The sequence below is a fragment of the Pleurodeles waltl genome, chromosome 3_1 (assembly GCF_031143425.1).
Source record: "Pleurodeles waltl isolate 20211129_DDA chromosome 3_1, aPleWal1.hap1.20221129, whole genome shotgun sequence".
NCBI lineage: Eukaryota > Metazoa > Chordata > Amphibia > Caudata > Salamandridae > Pleurodeles > Pleurodeles waltl.
Genome location: NC_090440.1, coordinates 408,850,430 through 408,867,327, shown reverse-complemented (window position 1 = coordinate 408,867,327; position 16,898 = coordinate 408,850,430). Strand labels below are relative to the sequence as shown.

At 45.9% G+C, this 16,898-nt stretch overlaps 1 protein-coding gene across 1 annotated transcript in view; it reads right to left on the bottom strand.

Moving 5' to 3' along the window:
* The window catches only part of FURIN (furin, paired basic amino acid cleaving enzyme), a 292,604-nt gene that overhangs the window by 148,211 nt on the left and 127,495 nt on the right, over positions 1-16,898 (bottom strand). The window contains exon 3 of the mRNA XM_069222641.1: positions 1,440-1,538. Coding sequence (XP_069078742.1) covers positions 1,440-1,538 — 99 coding nt within the window. The remainder of the gene's footprint in view (positions 1-1,439; positions 1,539-16,898) is intronic.

The window sequence follows — 16,898 nt, the reverse complement described above, 5'->3', positions numbered from 1 at the left end:
ATGAACATCTGAGAGAGTCATGATACTCTGGGTACCCACACATCAGAAGGGATAACATTGAATGTAGGGCATCAAAGAAAGGTGTATGAATTTTAAAGATAACATGTTGACTCCAGGAAAGGGATGCATCAATCGCACTGGAGAAAAAAAAAAATCAATGCGAAAGATAAGACAAGAACATATGAAGTAACCCAGAAAGAAGCAGAGCACAAGCCAACCTGGATATGAAATCCTTGCACACAAGAGCTAATGTCTCTTGAATGCTTCTAAGGACAAAGAGGTAAGAAAAGGGGAAGGAAGGGTATAGGACAAGGTACCAGTATACACGAGGTAGCGGTGGAGGACAGTAAACACCAACCTTGGCCAACTTGGCAGATTGCTTTTTCTGGTTTATTCTAAAGGAAGTGTCTTGCATGCTTGAATTCATTGATCTACTACAGTTCAACTATGTACACTACCAAATGTTCAGCGTGTAACGCAAAAGGGCGGAACTGGACCAACTTGCACAGCTGGAGATTAAAGACAGATTTATTCATGTGACGGGTTAATGCTACAGAAGCATTTATAGAGTACTAGAATACAGTGATGTAACCAAGAAATGTGAGGATTTTCAGATATGGAAGTGGTGCAGCAAGTTGGATTATATTTGTAACATGTAAATACAACGTGTGATGTTCGTAACCATATTTACGAAAGGGAAGTACAACCCCGTTACCACACAGTGCTGTCTGAGTCATCCCCACAAAGAATTCTGGGAAACCCAAGAACAAAATTAAGCACACAGTTCTTAATTTGGGTCAGTGGTGGGTGCCACATCGATTTTTGTATAGGGGTGCTTATTTTTCCATCATTAGAGCTTTACCTAAAGCAAAACAGAGATGCAGAAAGATGCAGAAAGAAGCAGCCAGAGCAATATAGGAGAACAGTCCCAAACACGAGAACAGGGATGAAAATGAACATGTAAGAATGAAGATAAAAGAAAGGAAGATGAGGTGGTGGAAGAAAGAGGCATAAGGTGAAATAGAGATTCAGTGGCCCTGGTGGCGGGCTTGTGAGAAAAACGTTGGGCCCATTAACTAGTTTCTTAACAAATGAAGTGCTAAGTGCTACTGTTTGTGCTTGCGTTTTAGAAGAAAAGGGTATGTAGAATTAAAAACATAGGCCAATTAATACAAACACGTCTTCCATTCCGTTAGGCAGAGAATGGGAAAAGCATGTGATACAGCAGGCCCATAATCTTGCTCAAAACACTACTGAGGTGAGGCGCGAGTCACTCGTAGCACCCACGGCGCAGTAAACATGCCAGGCCCATGTGAGAAGAAGTGAGTAGGGTTGGTCACATCTTCTGCGGTGCACCAAACAGAAGCAGTGCCAAGAGTCTGCTTTAGGGCGGGGACAGTAGAAAAGGCCAATGTTGGTCATTCAGCAGCTGCACTCACCCGTGGCTCCCTCTCCAGCCTGAGATTGTGTGTCCTGTGAGGTGATAATGCCCGCTTCACGACAGCACGATGATGGAAGTGGTAGTAATCGCCAATGATCTAAAGTGAATGATAAGAAAAAAGGGAAGTTAAATATTACACAGTTAAGAAAACGTATTAATCAGAGTAAACAATGCACGCAGGTGGACTTGCGCTACAGAAAGGACTCTGACAAGTACGCCTACCTACAGTTGTTAGCAATGCATTTACAAAAATCCCCAAACATGACCGGAGAAGAGGCTGTGCGTAAGCCTGGAATACTCCAATAGTGCTGATAAACATATCCTGCGTAGATTTGTCTCGCCGCTGCCCGCTCTGTTGCCATGGCAGCGGACGCAAGCGGACGAAGGACGCCCACCTCCATTAGCCACGGGCGGCTGGGGGTCGGAAGAAGGGTCACAATAAAAAGAAAACAATTTTCATAACTAGTAATTTCAGAAAGGGTCCGCAGCCCAAATGCCAGCCGAAATGATGCCTTCTGAAGACGGAAGAAACCTCCAGCAGGCGCGCGGCCATGTTTTTTCTGTCTCAATCAGCAGTCGGGCAAATAACACGACGAGCGGTTTCCTCTCCACGCCCGCCCTAAAACGAGCGCTTTTTAACACAAGAATAAGGTCAGGACTCGAGAAACAAACTTTCCTGTGAGGTTTCGCAGTAAGGCTTTCGGCAGCAACGATTCAAATACTTTCTGTGAACTGAACAAAAGCCCCCGGGACATTTCAAGATAGCCAACGCAAACGAAGATGGAAGAAAAACTAGCGTCAAGCTCGGGCCTTGCATAGTGCACCGCCTCCTTGTGGTCATTTAGGGGTTGCAGCTGCGACCACTGACTTATCCCTTGCGACCCCCACAACACTGCTTTTGCGACCCCTGGCCTTAGAGGTGGCAAAACCACTGCCAGGAACATTGGCAGCTCGCCCTTATGGAGGTCGGTGGGGGCTCGACTCTTGGTTTTCCTGTGTTATTACACTAATAGTGAATACGGTTTCATTACTCGCTATTAGTGTAATAAGAAAGGAGTACAATTAGCTGGCATACAACCCTCCCTGGTAGTCGAGGGAAGTAAAACAATGTTTTAAAGTGTATGTTGTGTGTGTGTGTGTGCTTGCGGGTGTGTGTTTACACACGAAAGAGATAGAGAGTGCGTAAGATTGAAGGTGTGTGTATATGTAACCACTTTGTGAGTGAAACTGAAGGTCAAAGGGCGTGTGATGTCACTTCCGCTACCCCTGGCATTTTGGTGAATTTACGCTTCGAATCAGTACATTAAGGCAAACCAGTCTTGTTGTCACAAGCAAACCACAGGGCATATACACAATTATTCTCACAGGCTCTTGAAGGAATTTAACTTCCAACAGCAATCTGCGGTTCTCTTGTACTCCACTCGTCCCATGCAGGTCATCAGACGGATTTATTTCAGGAAATTAATACGCACCTTTAGCCTGTGCACGCGCACATCAGTGGCTGAAAGGGGGCACTACCTCCAAAGCAGAGGTATTCAAACAATGTAATGCCATATTGTCAGGACATCCACCGAGTATGTCAATCAGAACCAGGGAATCTTGGAATTTTGAGCTTTTTCTTGATATCCTCAGCTAAAAAAGGGTAGGATCCTAGGAACAATTTGCATATCAGCAAGTGTGTGGCTGGATTCCAGGGTCAAGTGCTCAATGAAAGGACTTGCAGGTACAATTTAATTTTTTACATCACAAAGTACACAGCCTCAGAGTCTTACAGAGTAAAGTTTGAGAGCATGTTGGAACCAGTTATCATAAAGGATATTATTTCGGAATACAAAAGTATTTTCACAACCTTCCTACAAGAACTTTCCCTTTCGGTGGTCCTAATGGAAAAGGGGTGCGTTCCGCCACAACAGCGCCTTCCTGGTTTGAAACGCTGGCAAGTGAAAGGATGTGGAGGATCTCTTCGGTCTTGAAAAAGCGTGATGGGTTTCTGTGGAAGCAAGCCTGGTGCCTCATCTACATCACCTTAAAATCAATACGCGGTGCTAGACAGCCACTAGCAAAATGTGGCAATGCGAGCCCCGTGTTTCCTCCTGCTCATCAGCAGCTAAGCGGGGGCGTGGATACACCTTTTATACCACACATTTTACCGGATACAACCCTTCCCTTACCCCATTTTTAGGCCTGGCGTGAGAGTAGCTGCCTGCTCGACCTACTGTTAGCAACTGTTTAATACATACATAGAGTGGGCTTTGGCTGATGCCAGCGTAGTGTTACTCTTTCACCTCATGCTGTTGGCTGTTCGAACTATTTTGCGTCCGAAAAGTACAGTCGGACTGCTTTTCTCCCTCACTTCTTTATCTCCTGTATTCATTCTAGGTAGAAATCTATTTTTATAATAGCCAGACAATGTGATAAACTACATTTGTGCAAACAATGAATGTAAACAGCATTTGTGAACTCTTGAGCTTACTTGCAGACTAGTTGGCTTTGATGCTATGACCAATGAGAACATGCACTGGCAAAGTGATTTCGGATAAACTCTATAGATTATTATTTCTCTCAGAGCTTGTCCAGCATATTACACTGATGAACTTAACATGCTGAAACACATCAGCCAAGGTAGTTAATGTGCTGCTCTACCCCTACATTTTAAAATTAATTATATGATTGAAATTGTGTTGTTAATGGAGCACAAAAAACGTCCAGTGCCTTTCTCAACTCAAGTTTCTGCCTATTAGACTACAGCATAATTTCACAATCTTCATGTTACCAGAAAAAGTCAACCACAAAATGTTCCAAAACCACAAAATGTTTCAAAATATGTTTTGATGTTCTTTTCATTTGGAGAACATGGAGTGGTGCCATCATACGGGCCAGATCTAACACCAAAAGTCCTAATTGTACATTCAAAACCACTTCACCCACTAACCAACCTCCTAAAATATCTGTCCCACACGTCAACGAGGTGGGAGATGTCAATACTCCACTCAATGCTATATTATATGCTCTCTGGACTTAGTAAGTGTATTTTTAATAACAGATACTGGTGGGATCCCAGCGCAGGCATCAATTTTCAGTGAAACTGGTTGCACTTTTCAGCACAGCACGCACATTTTGAAGGGGCATCTCAGCAATTTTTGAAACAAGTAAATGAACTCTATAACGGCGCAATTTCACTGGGGCTCTTCAGTACAATTTTGTTTTTACTGAGGATAACTTAAAAAAAACAAGCATTGCTATGCAATAGGGTCTCGCATTTCTCCAAGTTACAGCTATTAGTAGTTGTAAACTCCCAACCGGATTTTTCTTGCCACATTGAATGGAAAAAAACAGCGCGATCGCACTGCTACAGTTCACTCGCAGTGAAACCCATCGGCAAAAGTGCAACTGTCTGTGAATCCGGCAAAAGTGCAATTAACTATGTAACAAGGTCGATGTTATGCAAAGCGCTCGACTTCTGCCAAGCGAGATCGCGCTGCAAACAAAAGATAAAAAGTAGTCCACAAATCTGACGTGAAACAGCGAGCCTCGCATGTTTTCAGTACTCGGTCGCTGTGCTCGAGGAGGGCTAACAATCGGAAAAGACATGACATATGCGTGCCTTCCACTAATGAAAGCAAGCAGATTTTAACAGGCAAGCCAAGAAACCAATGAAAGACACTGACGTGACATGGACGGGGCTCTGAGTCCTTTTCTAACTCCTACAGCGTCTTGCAAGCGAAACACATGCGCAAGCGACGCAGGCTCAACCCTAAAAAAATAAGCTAAGAGCATTTAGTTGCTGCACAGTGTCCACTATTATTACTTCTACTGTGAAAATTTATACTTCAGCCTTCGGGTACCACTATTCACTGCGTTCTTTGTAGCGTATGTGCCCATTCAAATCTTGGCCCCTTTGGTATATCATATGTATCCAAACCTGGTCTTTCATTTTGAAAACATTCCTTCGCGTGTCAGTCCAACTAAACTAAATGGCGTAAACAAGCTGCAATTCCAGCAATGTGGCGCAGCTTTTGAATATTAAAATCAAGAAATACTAACATGGTACTTGGCCTGTGGGCAGCGATATGGCAAACCTACTGCACACTGCAGCTTGAATTCATTAACTGTGCCAAAAGGTGTTTTGTACATCAAAACAATTAGTGTTTACAATTTAAATTAATTTAGGTTTCCTTTTCAAACATTGGTTCGTTTTGGCATGACATTTTCAGCTTCTTACACCAAAAACCAATGTTTTACATTTGTTTTAATCTTCTGGTCTTTGAAACTTAAAGTATGCATTTCAGCAGCAGCTTTCGGGGTAACTTGCAAGTTGCAATCAATCTCTGTAATGGGCAGTTAGGTGCAGTTAAAAGGTGAACACCAATCATTGACCTAACAGTGGAACTGAAATCCGTGTACCTGTGATACAATCTGCTTGCTTAAATGTTTTATTAACCGAATGCGATTTCTTTCCATCAGTACCACTGACGAAGACTGCATATACTGAAGATTAGAAGATGCACTGACTAAGTTCCACTCCTCAAGCATGCCACTACATTCCCCTCTCATATTTCAGTCCATTATCTCTATCCTATGATGTAAAGCTGAACCTAACAAACACTGGTAAAGCCAAAAGGTCTGTCTGGTATTTTTGATCCAGAGTAAAACATTTTTTTTAAAAGCCTGCTGCATTGTTAAAAACATGATTGATCTCTGTATTTATAGTGCTTCTATGACATAATACATTTAAAGAGTAATGATTCAGTGTACTTCTGGGATTCGAAATAGTTCCCAAATGGATTGCAATGTAAGCACTGCAAAAGAGGCGTGGAACGATATACCAAAGAGCCAATAGCATGATGTGAGAAAGATATAGTTATCGTGGTAGTCCACTCTATGTATATTTTAAAGAATTGGTATCAATAGGACAGCCAACAAATGTCCTCCAGCCAGACCTAAACACAACAAAACCAGTTGATTTCTTCCTGAAGCTAGGCAGCAACAACACTCCTCAGCAGAACTGCTGTGCATTTATATAGTAACAATACAAATACTTCTCTCAACCATCAGTTTTACCCTTTTTGAAAAAACCTTTTCTTTTAGGCACTACTTATGGTGAAAGCATTCGCTGTGTCTCAGCTAGTCTATGAACACTGAACTACAACAGTTACACACATTCAAAGCACAAACGACAGGTCATACAATAGCTCAGCATACAAACTACCCACACATACAAACCCATGCACAAAGGCCAGTTCACACAGCTCAGGATACAAACTACCTAGGTAGCATTCATTCCAGCCAAGGACAACACATTTAATAGCGGGCACACCCCAGTGGTGAAGATTAGTGCATAACTCTCAGTGTGAGCAGACATCCTGAGAAAAATACTGGCGTGCACATTCTCTACAACCCTGGTTGCTTCTACTCAGAGCCTAGAAGAACGAGTTACTTACCTTCGATAACGACTTTTCTGGTGGATACATTAGCTACCTGTGGATTCCTCACCTAATGAATACTCCCATGGCGCCAGCACTCAACGGAAATCTTCTTCCTAGTCTCTGCACGTCGACGAGGACGTCACTCTAGCCCACACAACGCCGTCTGACGTCATACAGGCAATAAGAGGTCCTCGACGACGTGCCGACGTCAGTACCAACATTTTTTACGTGCATGAGAACAACAACCCAATGCAATGAAAGAGCAATGCAACATCCCATAACCTTGTAAAATACACAATATTGCAATGAATAGCTGTAAATTTAATATAACTCTTTTTTTTTTTTTTTCAAAAACGAACAAATATATGCAAATCATGTATATACACAAAGATATATACATATATATATATATATATATACACAGATAAATATACACAAGTATCCATATATACAACATCTATTGCAACCTTGAAGACCAAGAGGAGTGCACTCAAGGATTACTTGGTAAGACCAGAAAGGCAACGGGGAGGCGGGTGGGACCGTGAGGAATCCACAGGTAGCTAATGTATCCACCAGAAAAGTCGTTACCGAAGGTAAGTAACTCGTTCTTCTGATGGATACAACTACCTGTGGATTCCTCACCTAATGAATAGAGTCCCAAAGCAGTACCACGCCCGGTGGCGGGTGCCTAAATGGTCAAACCAAGAAATCCTGCAGCACCGACCGTCCCTTCTGACCTCAGAGTCCAAACAGTAATGTTTCGCAAAAGTGTGAAGGGACGACCAAGTTGCGGCCTTGCAGATGTCGACCACAGGAACACCTCTGGCCAAGGCCGAAGTGGCCGACTTAGCTCTGGTGGAATGAGCTCTAATGCCCTCAGGAGGATCCTTCTTTGCCAAAGAGTAAGAGATTTTAATGCAAAGAAAAACCCACCTGGAGAGTGTTCTCTTGTGGACTGCCTTTCCTCTCCTCTTGCCCACGTACCCGATGAACAGCTGATCCTCCAGCCTGAAATCCTTTGTTCTATCAATAAAGAAGCTCAACGCCCTCTTTGGGTTCAGATGGTGCAGTCTTTCTTCCTCTTTAGAAGGATGAGGCGGAGGATAGAACGTGGACAAAGTAATTGTCTGAGCCAAATGGAACGGTGAAACAACCTTCGGGAGGAAAGCAGCCTTGGTCCTCAACACCACCTTATCCCCATAAAAAGTTGTATAAGGGGGCTTTACCGATAAGGCCTGCAACTCACTCACTCTCCTTGCAGATGTTATAGCTACCAGGAAAACTGTTTTTATAACCAAATACCTTAAGGGGCAAGAATGCATAGGCTCAAAAGGGGACCCCATAAGGAAAGTCAGGAACAAGGACAAATCCCATTGCGGATAATGAATGGTTTTGGAGGATATTTATTTAGAAGACCTTTCAAGAATCTGATAACAATAGGGGATTTAAATAACGATGGTTGGTCTGGAAGACAAATGAAGGCTGACAAGGCCGACAAATAACCCTTAATGGTAGACACTGCACAACCTTTCTGCGCTAGAGACAGAGCAAAAGACAAAACGTCCGATAGATGAGCATGTAAGGGATCAATCTGACTCTCTCCACACCACGCAACAAATTTAGACCACCTATTAGCGTAGATAGATTTAGTGGAGTGTCGCCTGGCCGCTAATATAACATCCACTACATCAGGCGGGAGAGAGAAGGAACTCAGGTTGCCCCGTTCAATCTCCAGGCATGTAGGTGCAGACTCTGGAGGTTGGGGTGTAAAACCTGCCCCTGCGACTGCGAGAGGAGGTCTGCCCTGAAAGGGAGACGGAGCGGAGGGCACATTGAGAGTTGGAGAAGGTCGGAGTACCACACCCTCCTTGGCCAATCCGGAGCTATTAAGATGACTTGGGCCCGGTCTTGGCGAATCTTCCTCAATACTCAAGGAATCAAGGGTATGGGAGGAAACGCGTAAAGCAACTGGCCGCACCAGGTTATTTGAAACGAGTCCCCCAACGCTCCCTGCATCGGATACTGGAGGCTGCAGAATAATGGACAATGCGCGTTCTCCAGAGTGGCAAACAGATCTACCAGAGGAAACCCCCACCTTTGGAAGATCAAACGGGCTTGATCTGGATGGAGACGCCACTCGTGGTCTGCCGAGAATTGGCGACTGAGACTGTCCGCACGTACATTCAAGACCCCGGCCAGATGATTTGCTACCAAGCAAATCTGATGGTCCTTTGCCCAGGACCATAGTCGAAGAGCTTCTCTGCAGAGAAGGTACGACCCTACTCCTCCCTGTTTGTTTATGTACCACATCGTGGTAGTATTGTCCGTCAGGACCTGTACCGACTGACCACGAAGGGAAGGGAGGAAGGCCTTGAGAGCCAGACGTACAGCCCGTAACTCTAACAGATTGATATGAAACATCTGTTCCTCTGGAGACCAAAGGCCTTTGATCTCCAGATCCCCCAGATGAGCTCCCCACCCTAGAGTGGAAGCATCCGTTATGACCGTTGCCACTGGTGGCGACTGTGCGAACTGCTTTCCTTGTGAAAGATTGTTGCTCGCAATCCACCACTTCAAGTCCACAGCAGCATCTCTGGAGATCTTGACAGCACCTTCTAGATCTCCTTTGTGTTGAGACCACTGCCTTCGGAGGCACCACTGAAGAGCCCTCATGTGCCAGCGAGCATGCGTGACCAACAGAATGCAGGAGGCAAACAGACAGAGCAGACGAAGGACCTTGAGGACTGGAACTACCGCTCCACTTCGAAACATTGGAACCAATTCCTGAATATCTTGAATCCGCTGAGGCGGAGGAAAGGCTCGACTCAATGTTGTATCCAGTACTGCCCCTATGAACAGGAGGCGCTGAGAGGGCTCCAGGTGAGATTTGGGCTCGTTCACCGAAAAGCCCAGGTTGAACAACAACTGAGTCGTTGACTGCAGATGATGCGACACAAGCTCCGGAGACTTGGCTTTGATCAACCAGTCGTCCAAGTAAGGAAATACTGCTATCCCCTTCCTTCTGAGCTCTGCCGCAACCACCGACATCACCTTCGTGAAGACTCGAGGTGCTGAAGTAAGACCAAACGGAAGGACCGCAAACTGATAGTGCTGCGATCCTACCACAAACCGGAGATACTTCCTGTGTGACTTGAGTATCGGGATATGAAAGTAAGCATCCTGCAAGTCGACAGACACCATCCAATCTTCCTTGTTCAACGCCAAAAGCACCTGAGCTAGGGTCAGCATCTTGAACTTTTCCTGTTTGAGGAACCAATTCAAGATCCTCAGATCCAGGATTGGTCTCAACCGACCATCCTTCTTGGGAATCAGGAAATACTTTGAGTAACAACCTCAACCCCTTTCCTGCTCTGGGACCAACTCCACCGCGCCCTTTGAAAGGAGGACTGGTACCTCCTGTTCTAGCAACAGGAGGTGTTCTTCTGAACAATAAGATGGGCGAGGCGGGATGGGGGGCAGGAACTCCCGAAAGGGAAGGGTGTAGCCTTTTCCCACAATACTGAGAACCCAAGTGTCCGTTGTAATAGTCTTCCACTTGCGGAGAAAATGCCGTAATCTTCCCCCTACAGGAGAGGAGTGAGTGGGAAATGGTGGAAGCCTAAGGCTGCTTTCCGTGCTGCACCCCTCCAGAGGACGAGGAAGAGGCAGAGTGCTGCTGAGAGGCTCCTCTGGTGCGGGCCCTACCTCTCCCTCTAAAAGATCTATAGGGATGGGAAGAGGCAGGTTGCTGGAATCTCCCCCGAAAGGAAGAGGAGGAAGAGCCACGCCCAAATCCACAAAACCTCCTGAAAAATCTGGAAGAGGCAGAGGAAGAAGGAGCTTGGAGCCCCAACGATTTGGCTGTGGCCCTGCTCTCCTTAAATCGCTCCAAGGCCGAATCTGCCTTGGCCCCAAACAGTTTGTCCCCATCAAACGGGAGGTCCAATAGGGTTGACTGCACATCCGCAGAAAACCCCGAATTACGGAGCCAGGCCTGTCTCCTTGCCACCACAGCCGTGCCCATTGCCCTAGCCACCGAGTCGGTCGTGTCCAGCCCAGACTGAATAATGTGGGTCGCGGCAGCCTGGGCGTCCGAAACAACATCCAAAAGACACTGGGGAAGCTCCGTAAATGATGACGAAATGTCATCCATAAGAGCATGGATGTATCTCCCCAGAATGCAAGTTGCGTTGGTGGCCTTCAACGCCAGACTGCAGGATGAAAAAAATTTCTTGGACTGCGCATCCAGCTTTTTCGAGTCCCTGTCTCCAGGCACCGTCGGGAAAGATCCAGGCGCTGATTTTGATGAACAGGAGGCTTGCACGACCAAGCTCTCCGGTGTAGGGTGTCTAGAAAGAAAGCCAGGGTCAGATGGCGCAGCTCGATACCTCCTGGCCACAGCCCTATGAACCGCTGAGGAAGAAACTGGCCTCTTCCACACCTCTAGCACCGGATCAAGCAAAGCCTCATTAAACGGCAAGAGAGGCTCTGCTGCAGCAGAGGCCGGATGTAGCACCTCCGTTAGAAGATTCTGCTTCGCCTCTGCCACCGGCAAAGGCAGGTCCAGAAAGTTAGCTGCCTTCCGTACTACAGCGTGAAAGGAAGCCGCCTCCTCCGTATATTCCCCTGGAGACGAAAGATCCCACTCAGGGGAAGTGTCCAGCCCACTGGCTGTATCCAGACCATGCAGTCCATCACCAGAGTCCTCAAGTTCTCCTTCCTCCAGGACTCGTTGGTACTCCTGCTCTTCCAATAGACGAAGAGCCCGTCTCCTCGAATGTAGCCTCTGCTCGATACGCGGAGTCGACATGGCCTCTGCCGAAGTCGAAGATCGGCGCCGATCCCCAGAAGCAACCGACGCCGCGTCCGGCGCCACAGGCAACTTCGACGCCGATGAAAGAGCAGGACGAAGAGAACTTGGAGCAGATGGACCCACCGGAGTCACAGGACGAAATCCCGACGTCGACGGGATGGAAATCTCCGGGGCCAATCCCTCTGAAGCCACCGGAGCGGCCACCGGCGCCGAGCCCACGTTCCGAAAAGGGAGAAAGGGCATAAAGGGTGCCGGCCGTAGAGGCGCAGGATCACCCAATGAAAAGGCCAAAGGACCAGCCGGAGCACCCCCCGGAGCCATCTGTTGGAAGATGGTATACATCGCATTTAGGAATGCGGTACTATCGGCTCCAGGGGTGGGAAAAGCCGGATACTGGGGTGCCTGTATCGAAGGCGACCCCGACCTCGACGTCTGCGACGCCGGAGACAACACAAGAGGCTGCATCACCTCAATCACCGACGCCTGCCCAGGTGAAGTCGGTGACGCCGGAGAGGGCAACGGCGTCGACGGATGCGGCGTGACCGTGGGACTGACCTCCCAAGTCCTCCGGCGCGGATCCGAAGGCGACCTGGAACGAGTCTCCTTGCTTGAACGGCGCCGTGAATCTCTACGGCGCCAGGAGTCTCGATGACGCCGATGCCTTGGCGAAGAAGACTTCTTGTGATGCTTTTCTTTCTTCGACTTCGCCATAAACAACTTAGCCTCACGTTCCTTGAGGGCCTTCGGATTCATGTGCTGGCATGAATCGCAAGTTGAGACGTCGTGGTCGGAGCTCAAACACCAAAGGCAGTCAGAGTGAGGATCTGTAACTGACATCTTGCCCCCACACTCTCGACAAGGCTTGAAACCCGACTTTCTCTGCGACATTATTACTGCAGAAAAGGACTACGCAGCAAAAATACACTGTAACCACAAAAGTAACAGTTGCTCCCTCGAAGATAACCGTTTCGAGGACCTCTTATTGCCTGTATGACGTCAGACGGCGTCGCGTGGGCTAGAGTGACGTCCTCGTCGACGTGCAGAGACTAGGAAGAAGATTTCCGTCGAGTGCTGGCGCCATGGGAGTATTCATTAGGTGAGGAATCCACAGGTAGTTGTATCCATCAGAAACTGTAGAGCAGGCTTCACCAACGGGTAGCTTGTGAGCTACTGGTAGCTCTCCAGCTACCTGTAAGTAGCACTCCTGTGTGCATCCCTGACTACTAAATAAGAACCTTTTGCTTGGTCGAATTGTTTTATGTATGCCAAATCAGTGTGTACAAGGCAAAAAAATGTGTGTATTTGCAGAGCTCATAACTGATGTTTGAAGAAAAATGGTTGGATATCCGAAATATATTGTAAGCTGATTTTGGACTGAAACATCATGTGGTGAGACTTATTATTACTTATATCATTACTTTCGGGCAGGGGTACGGCAGCTGATATGTATTCCCTACGTAGAGGTATTCCTAACTAATGAAGCCTTTTTAACATTACTGCTAGCAACCCTGCCTGATGCACTGAGGTGATCACTGTTGGTAATCATGCATAGGGTAGCCAGTAAGGTATTCTGGTCTGATGTGGTCACTATTACAGCACCAATATTAATAGCTCATGATGATTTTCATTCAACATAAGTAGCTCACATTACTTAAGCTTGGAGACACCTGCTGTAGAGGCTTCTGGAAGCCATCCCACGGGCCACTTAAAGACTTCTTCAGTTGACAGAGGAAGCAGGTTTGGACATGTCAGAGTTCAGTGCCTCTGCCTTTGGAATCTATGAACCTACCCTAATAAGTATTAGATTGTATTTAATTCATTTTAACTTTATCATTTCCAGACCTCTCTTCCCATAATGTCACTGACGTCAGTTTGTGTGACATCGCTTCCTGTGAGGTCATCTAATTCATTCATATCTTTCTCCATTCCTCTCCCTCTATCTCCCTCTCCTTTTCCCTCTAATCTCCCTTTCCCTCTCCCTCTATCCCCCTTTCCCTTCACCCCCCTCTCACTTCATCCCCCTCTCCCTTCCTCTCCCAACTAGCATCAAGAAGCTGAATGCAAAACTGCAAGGAACGTGCATAAAGCGTTTTTCTTATTTTACGATTGCTACAAGGAGTTTGTTTGGGCCGTAATAAAGTTATATTGGTGCAGACAACCCCAAACACTCCTTTATGTTTTAAATGCTGACAGTTTCTCCAAACCAAGCATTCTGAACTTGTAATGCCTACCAGTATTTATGAAATAGGACGCATACACCTTGTACACCGTATTGTCTAATGTAACACTTCCTGAATATTATTTACTTATTTGAATGATTCATTGTCTGTATAATATTCGTGGTGGTAAGCATTCGGACACCCTCCACTGGGATGAGTAGTGCTATGAAATAAATTAAATGAGAATACATTTCAAAAGTGTCATAAATGGTTATTAGTGCAATAATGCATACATATAGCTACAGCTGGCATCCTTTCATACAAGGGCTGTACAAAGTCAAAAACCTGCCTCAAAATCATAGTTTTTCATAAACACTGGTTAAGTAAAAAAAAAAAAAAAAAAAAGTTGAATGCCTTTGTTTCCCGCCATTGTATTGGAGTAAAGGCGTTGGGCTCTAGGTAGTTCCCAGCCAGGAGTGAACTCCGGCAAAACAAGAGTTGATGGCCCTTTATGTGAGGCCTTTTGTTGGGCCTGGCTGGATGTGAAAATAAGAAAGCCACCCCACCCACTGCAAGCCGCTGTTTCGAACAGAACGCAGACTACGTGCTGGAGCTGCTGAATGTATCTAGGCGTCAGCAAACTAAATTGAGACAAATACAGCATATTTTACCGGGGTAGGGTAGGATCCAGCTGATTTCCCTCCCCTCCCCTCTCCCTCACCCTCATTTCCTGCCCAGGTTCTGATCCATCAGCCCACCGTACCACGGAAAGACTTACACACCACGCACATTGGGAACAAAATACTCTAATGTGTTATAGTGCAGACTGCTTCTAATATAATGCTAAATTAATGCAGATGAACTCACATACAAGCACGCACACCCAAAGCACATCCACAATAGATGTGTTTAAAATCGAGCAGACAGGAAATCTTAGGACACCTTACAACCGAAGTCTGCATTCGAGGGGTCTACTCAAGGCCTGTTATTGATCTGCAGCTGCAGTGAATGCTGGGAGCTTTGAGATGTGTTCTGTACTGAAGGTGGGGTCTGGTGAGCCCGCTCTGTCTCGAAGCACTGTGGCCATGACAGACTATGGTTTATCGTGCCTTACTCCTGGAAATTCAACTGATTTGCAAAAAAAAAAAAAGAGCATCGGCCACTAAGTTTTGTAGCGAATAATATTTCAGCACTACCTTTTAGTACCTGCTGTGTGAAGTATATAATATTCACATCGTAATCTATAGTGAAATGTTTCTGCAGTATGGTTTGTAGATAGATACCTCTAACACAAACTGAAAAAAAACCTCTCTCTCTTCATATACTGCAAAATGCACTTTCAGCGCCACGCTCTGCAGCAAATCTGCACACTTTGCGGTATGTTTGTACTGGTAGTTATGCACAGCAGGCGAGCAGCTGCAATGCAAATATAGGGATCAGAACCCAGGATCCATTGGCAAATTCACCACAGAATCATTTCTCCTCACTATAGTGGAAGATGCTTTTACTCTATACCACTGAAGAGTGCAGACTTAGCTCAGCCATAATGAAAGAATTTTGCATCAGACACAAGTCAATCCTGCAATGAAAGGAAATGTCAGTGAAAGGAAATGTCACTGTTCACTACTCGGGAATATTAATGGCGTACCTGGAGCAATTTAATGCTTTATGAGCATCAGAGAAAATAAATGTGACACTATGGTAATACGTGCACATGTGGGTAGGAAAGAAAACAGTATTTCATCCACTTAATGAGGATAGGAATGCCTTATAGAGTGAGAGCGACTCCTTTCAGGAAAGGAAGGTCGGGTTCAAAGCTTAAAACAACAGCCTTGGATACACTGTGACCTATTGTAAAGCGGTGCAATCTGGGTAAATGCTCTCACATGAAAGGGCAGGACTGGGGCAGTGGCTGGAGATTTAGCAGACTTCGCCGGAGCTCACACAACACCAGCATCCAAAGTTTTATCAACTTTACCTCGGGCAGGACTCAAAACTCAACAAGCATAATAACTGTCCGGGTGGCATGCACAAAAGGCAAGGAAAACACATTTATTAAAGCCCCAAAAGTAGGGAAAGTTCCCCAATTTAAACGACGGGACAGCAGTTCGAAAAAGGCATTGAGTTGAAGGTGGGTGAACAGGTTTATCAACAGGATTAATCGGCACAAGAGCGACTCGATCAAAGTTTTTATAGCTAAACAAAACTACCATCAGATCTGATGGTCTGTGTGATTTACAGATGTGTGTATTTGGCTGCGAGTACCGCACATTGTGATCACAGTTATGGGCACACTGAAGACAGTAAAGACGCCTGGGGCCCTCCATCCTGCACATCACAGCGGATCCTGGAGGGCAGAGCCCTCTTCTTCTTGCCCACCAGGAACAATCGCTTCCACTCGGTCACACCCCTGCATGTGAACACTTACATCCTAGAATTAATCCTCGTCTGTCGGTATTCAAGCACTAGACTTTACAAGTCAATTCTTACTTTAAATAAAAACTAGGGAACTTTCCTAACACTCGAACCTAAACCCTTTCCTGTGGGCGAGCCTTCGAAGAAAGGGAGTCGAAGGGCTTTGTGCTCTGGTGGTGAAGGCATCGTTTCCCTAGCACCCTCATGTTATGGCGAATGGTTCCCATGTGGTTGCTTTACAGCGTGATTTTGGGAAAATCCCTGTTGTGTTTGAGACCTTCACTCAGAAGAACAATCTAACATATGCAGCCACCCTCTTCAATATAAAATGTAACGACCCCACAAGAGCCACAATTTTAGGGTGAAAAAAACCAGACAGCCTTTGAGGCGTCATGGTTACAAAGGACACAGGCGCTTTTGTCTTCTTTTAAGTTACCAAGAACAGTTGGATCGTAACAAAAAAAATAACTTAAAAACATATAGCGTGTTTTATTCTTTAAGTGACCAGGGCAGATTGGGACAGAAGAAGTTGAGGGGTGGCTGTGAGGGAAACAATATAGGGGAGGGCAGGGGAACCAACACAGAGGTTGGCAGGAGGCAGAGGCGTAGATTGGTCAGTGAGATTGAGGGAGGGTCTTCATTTT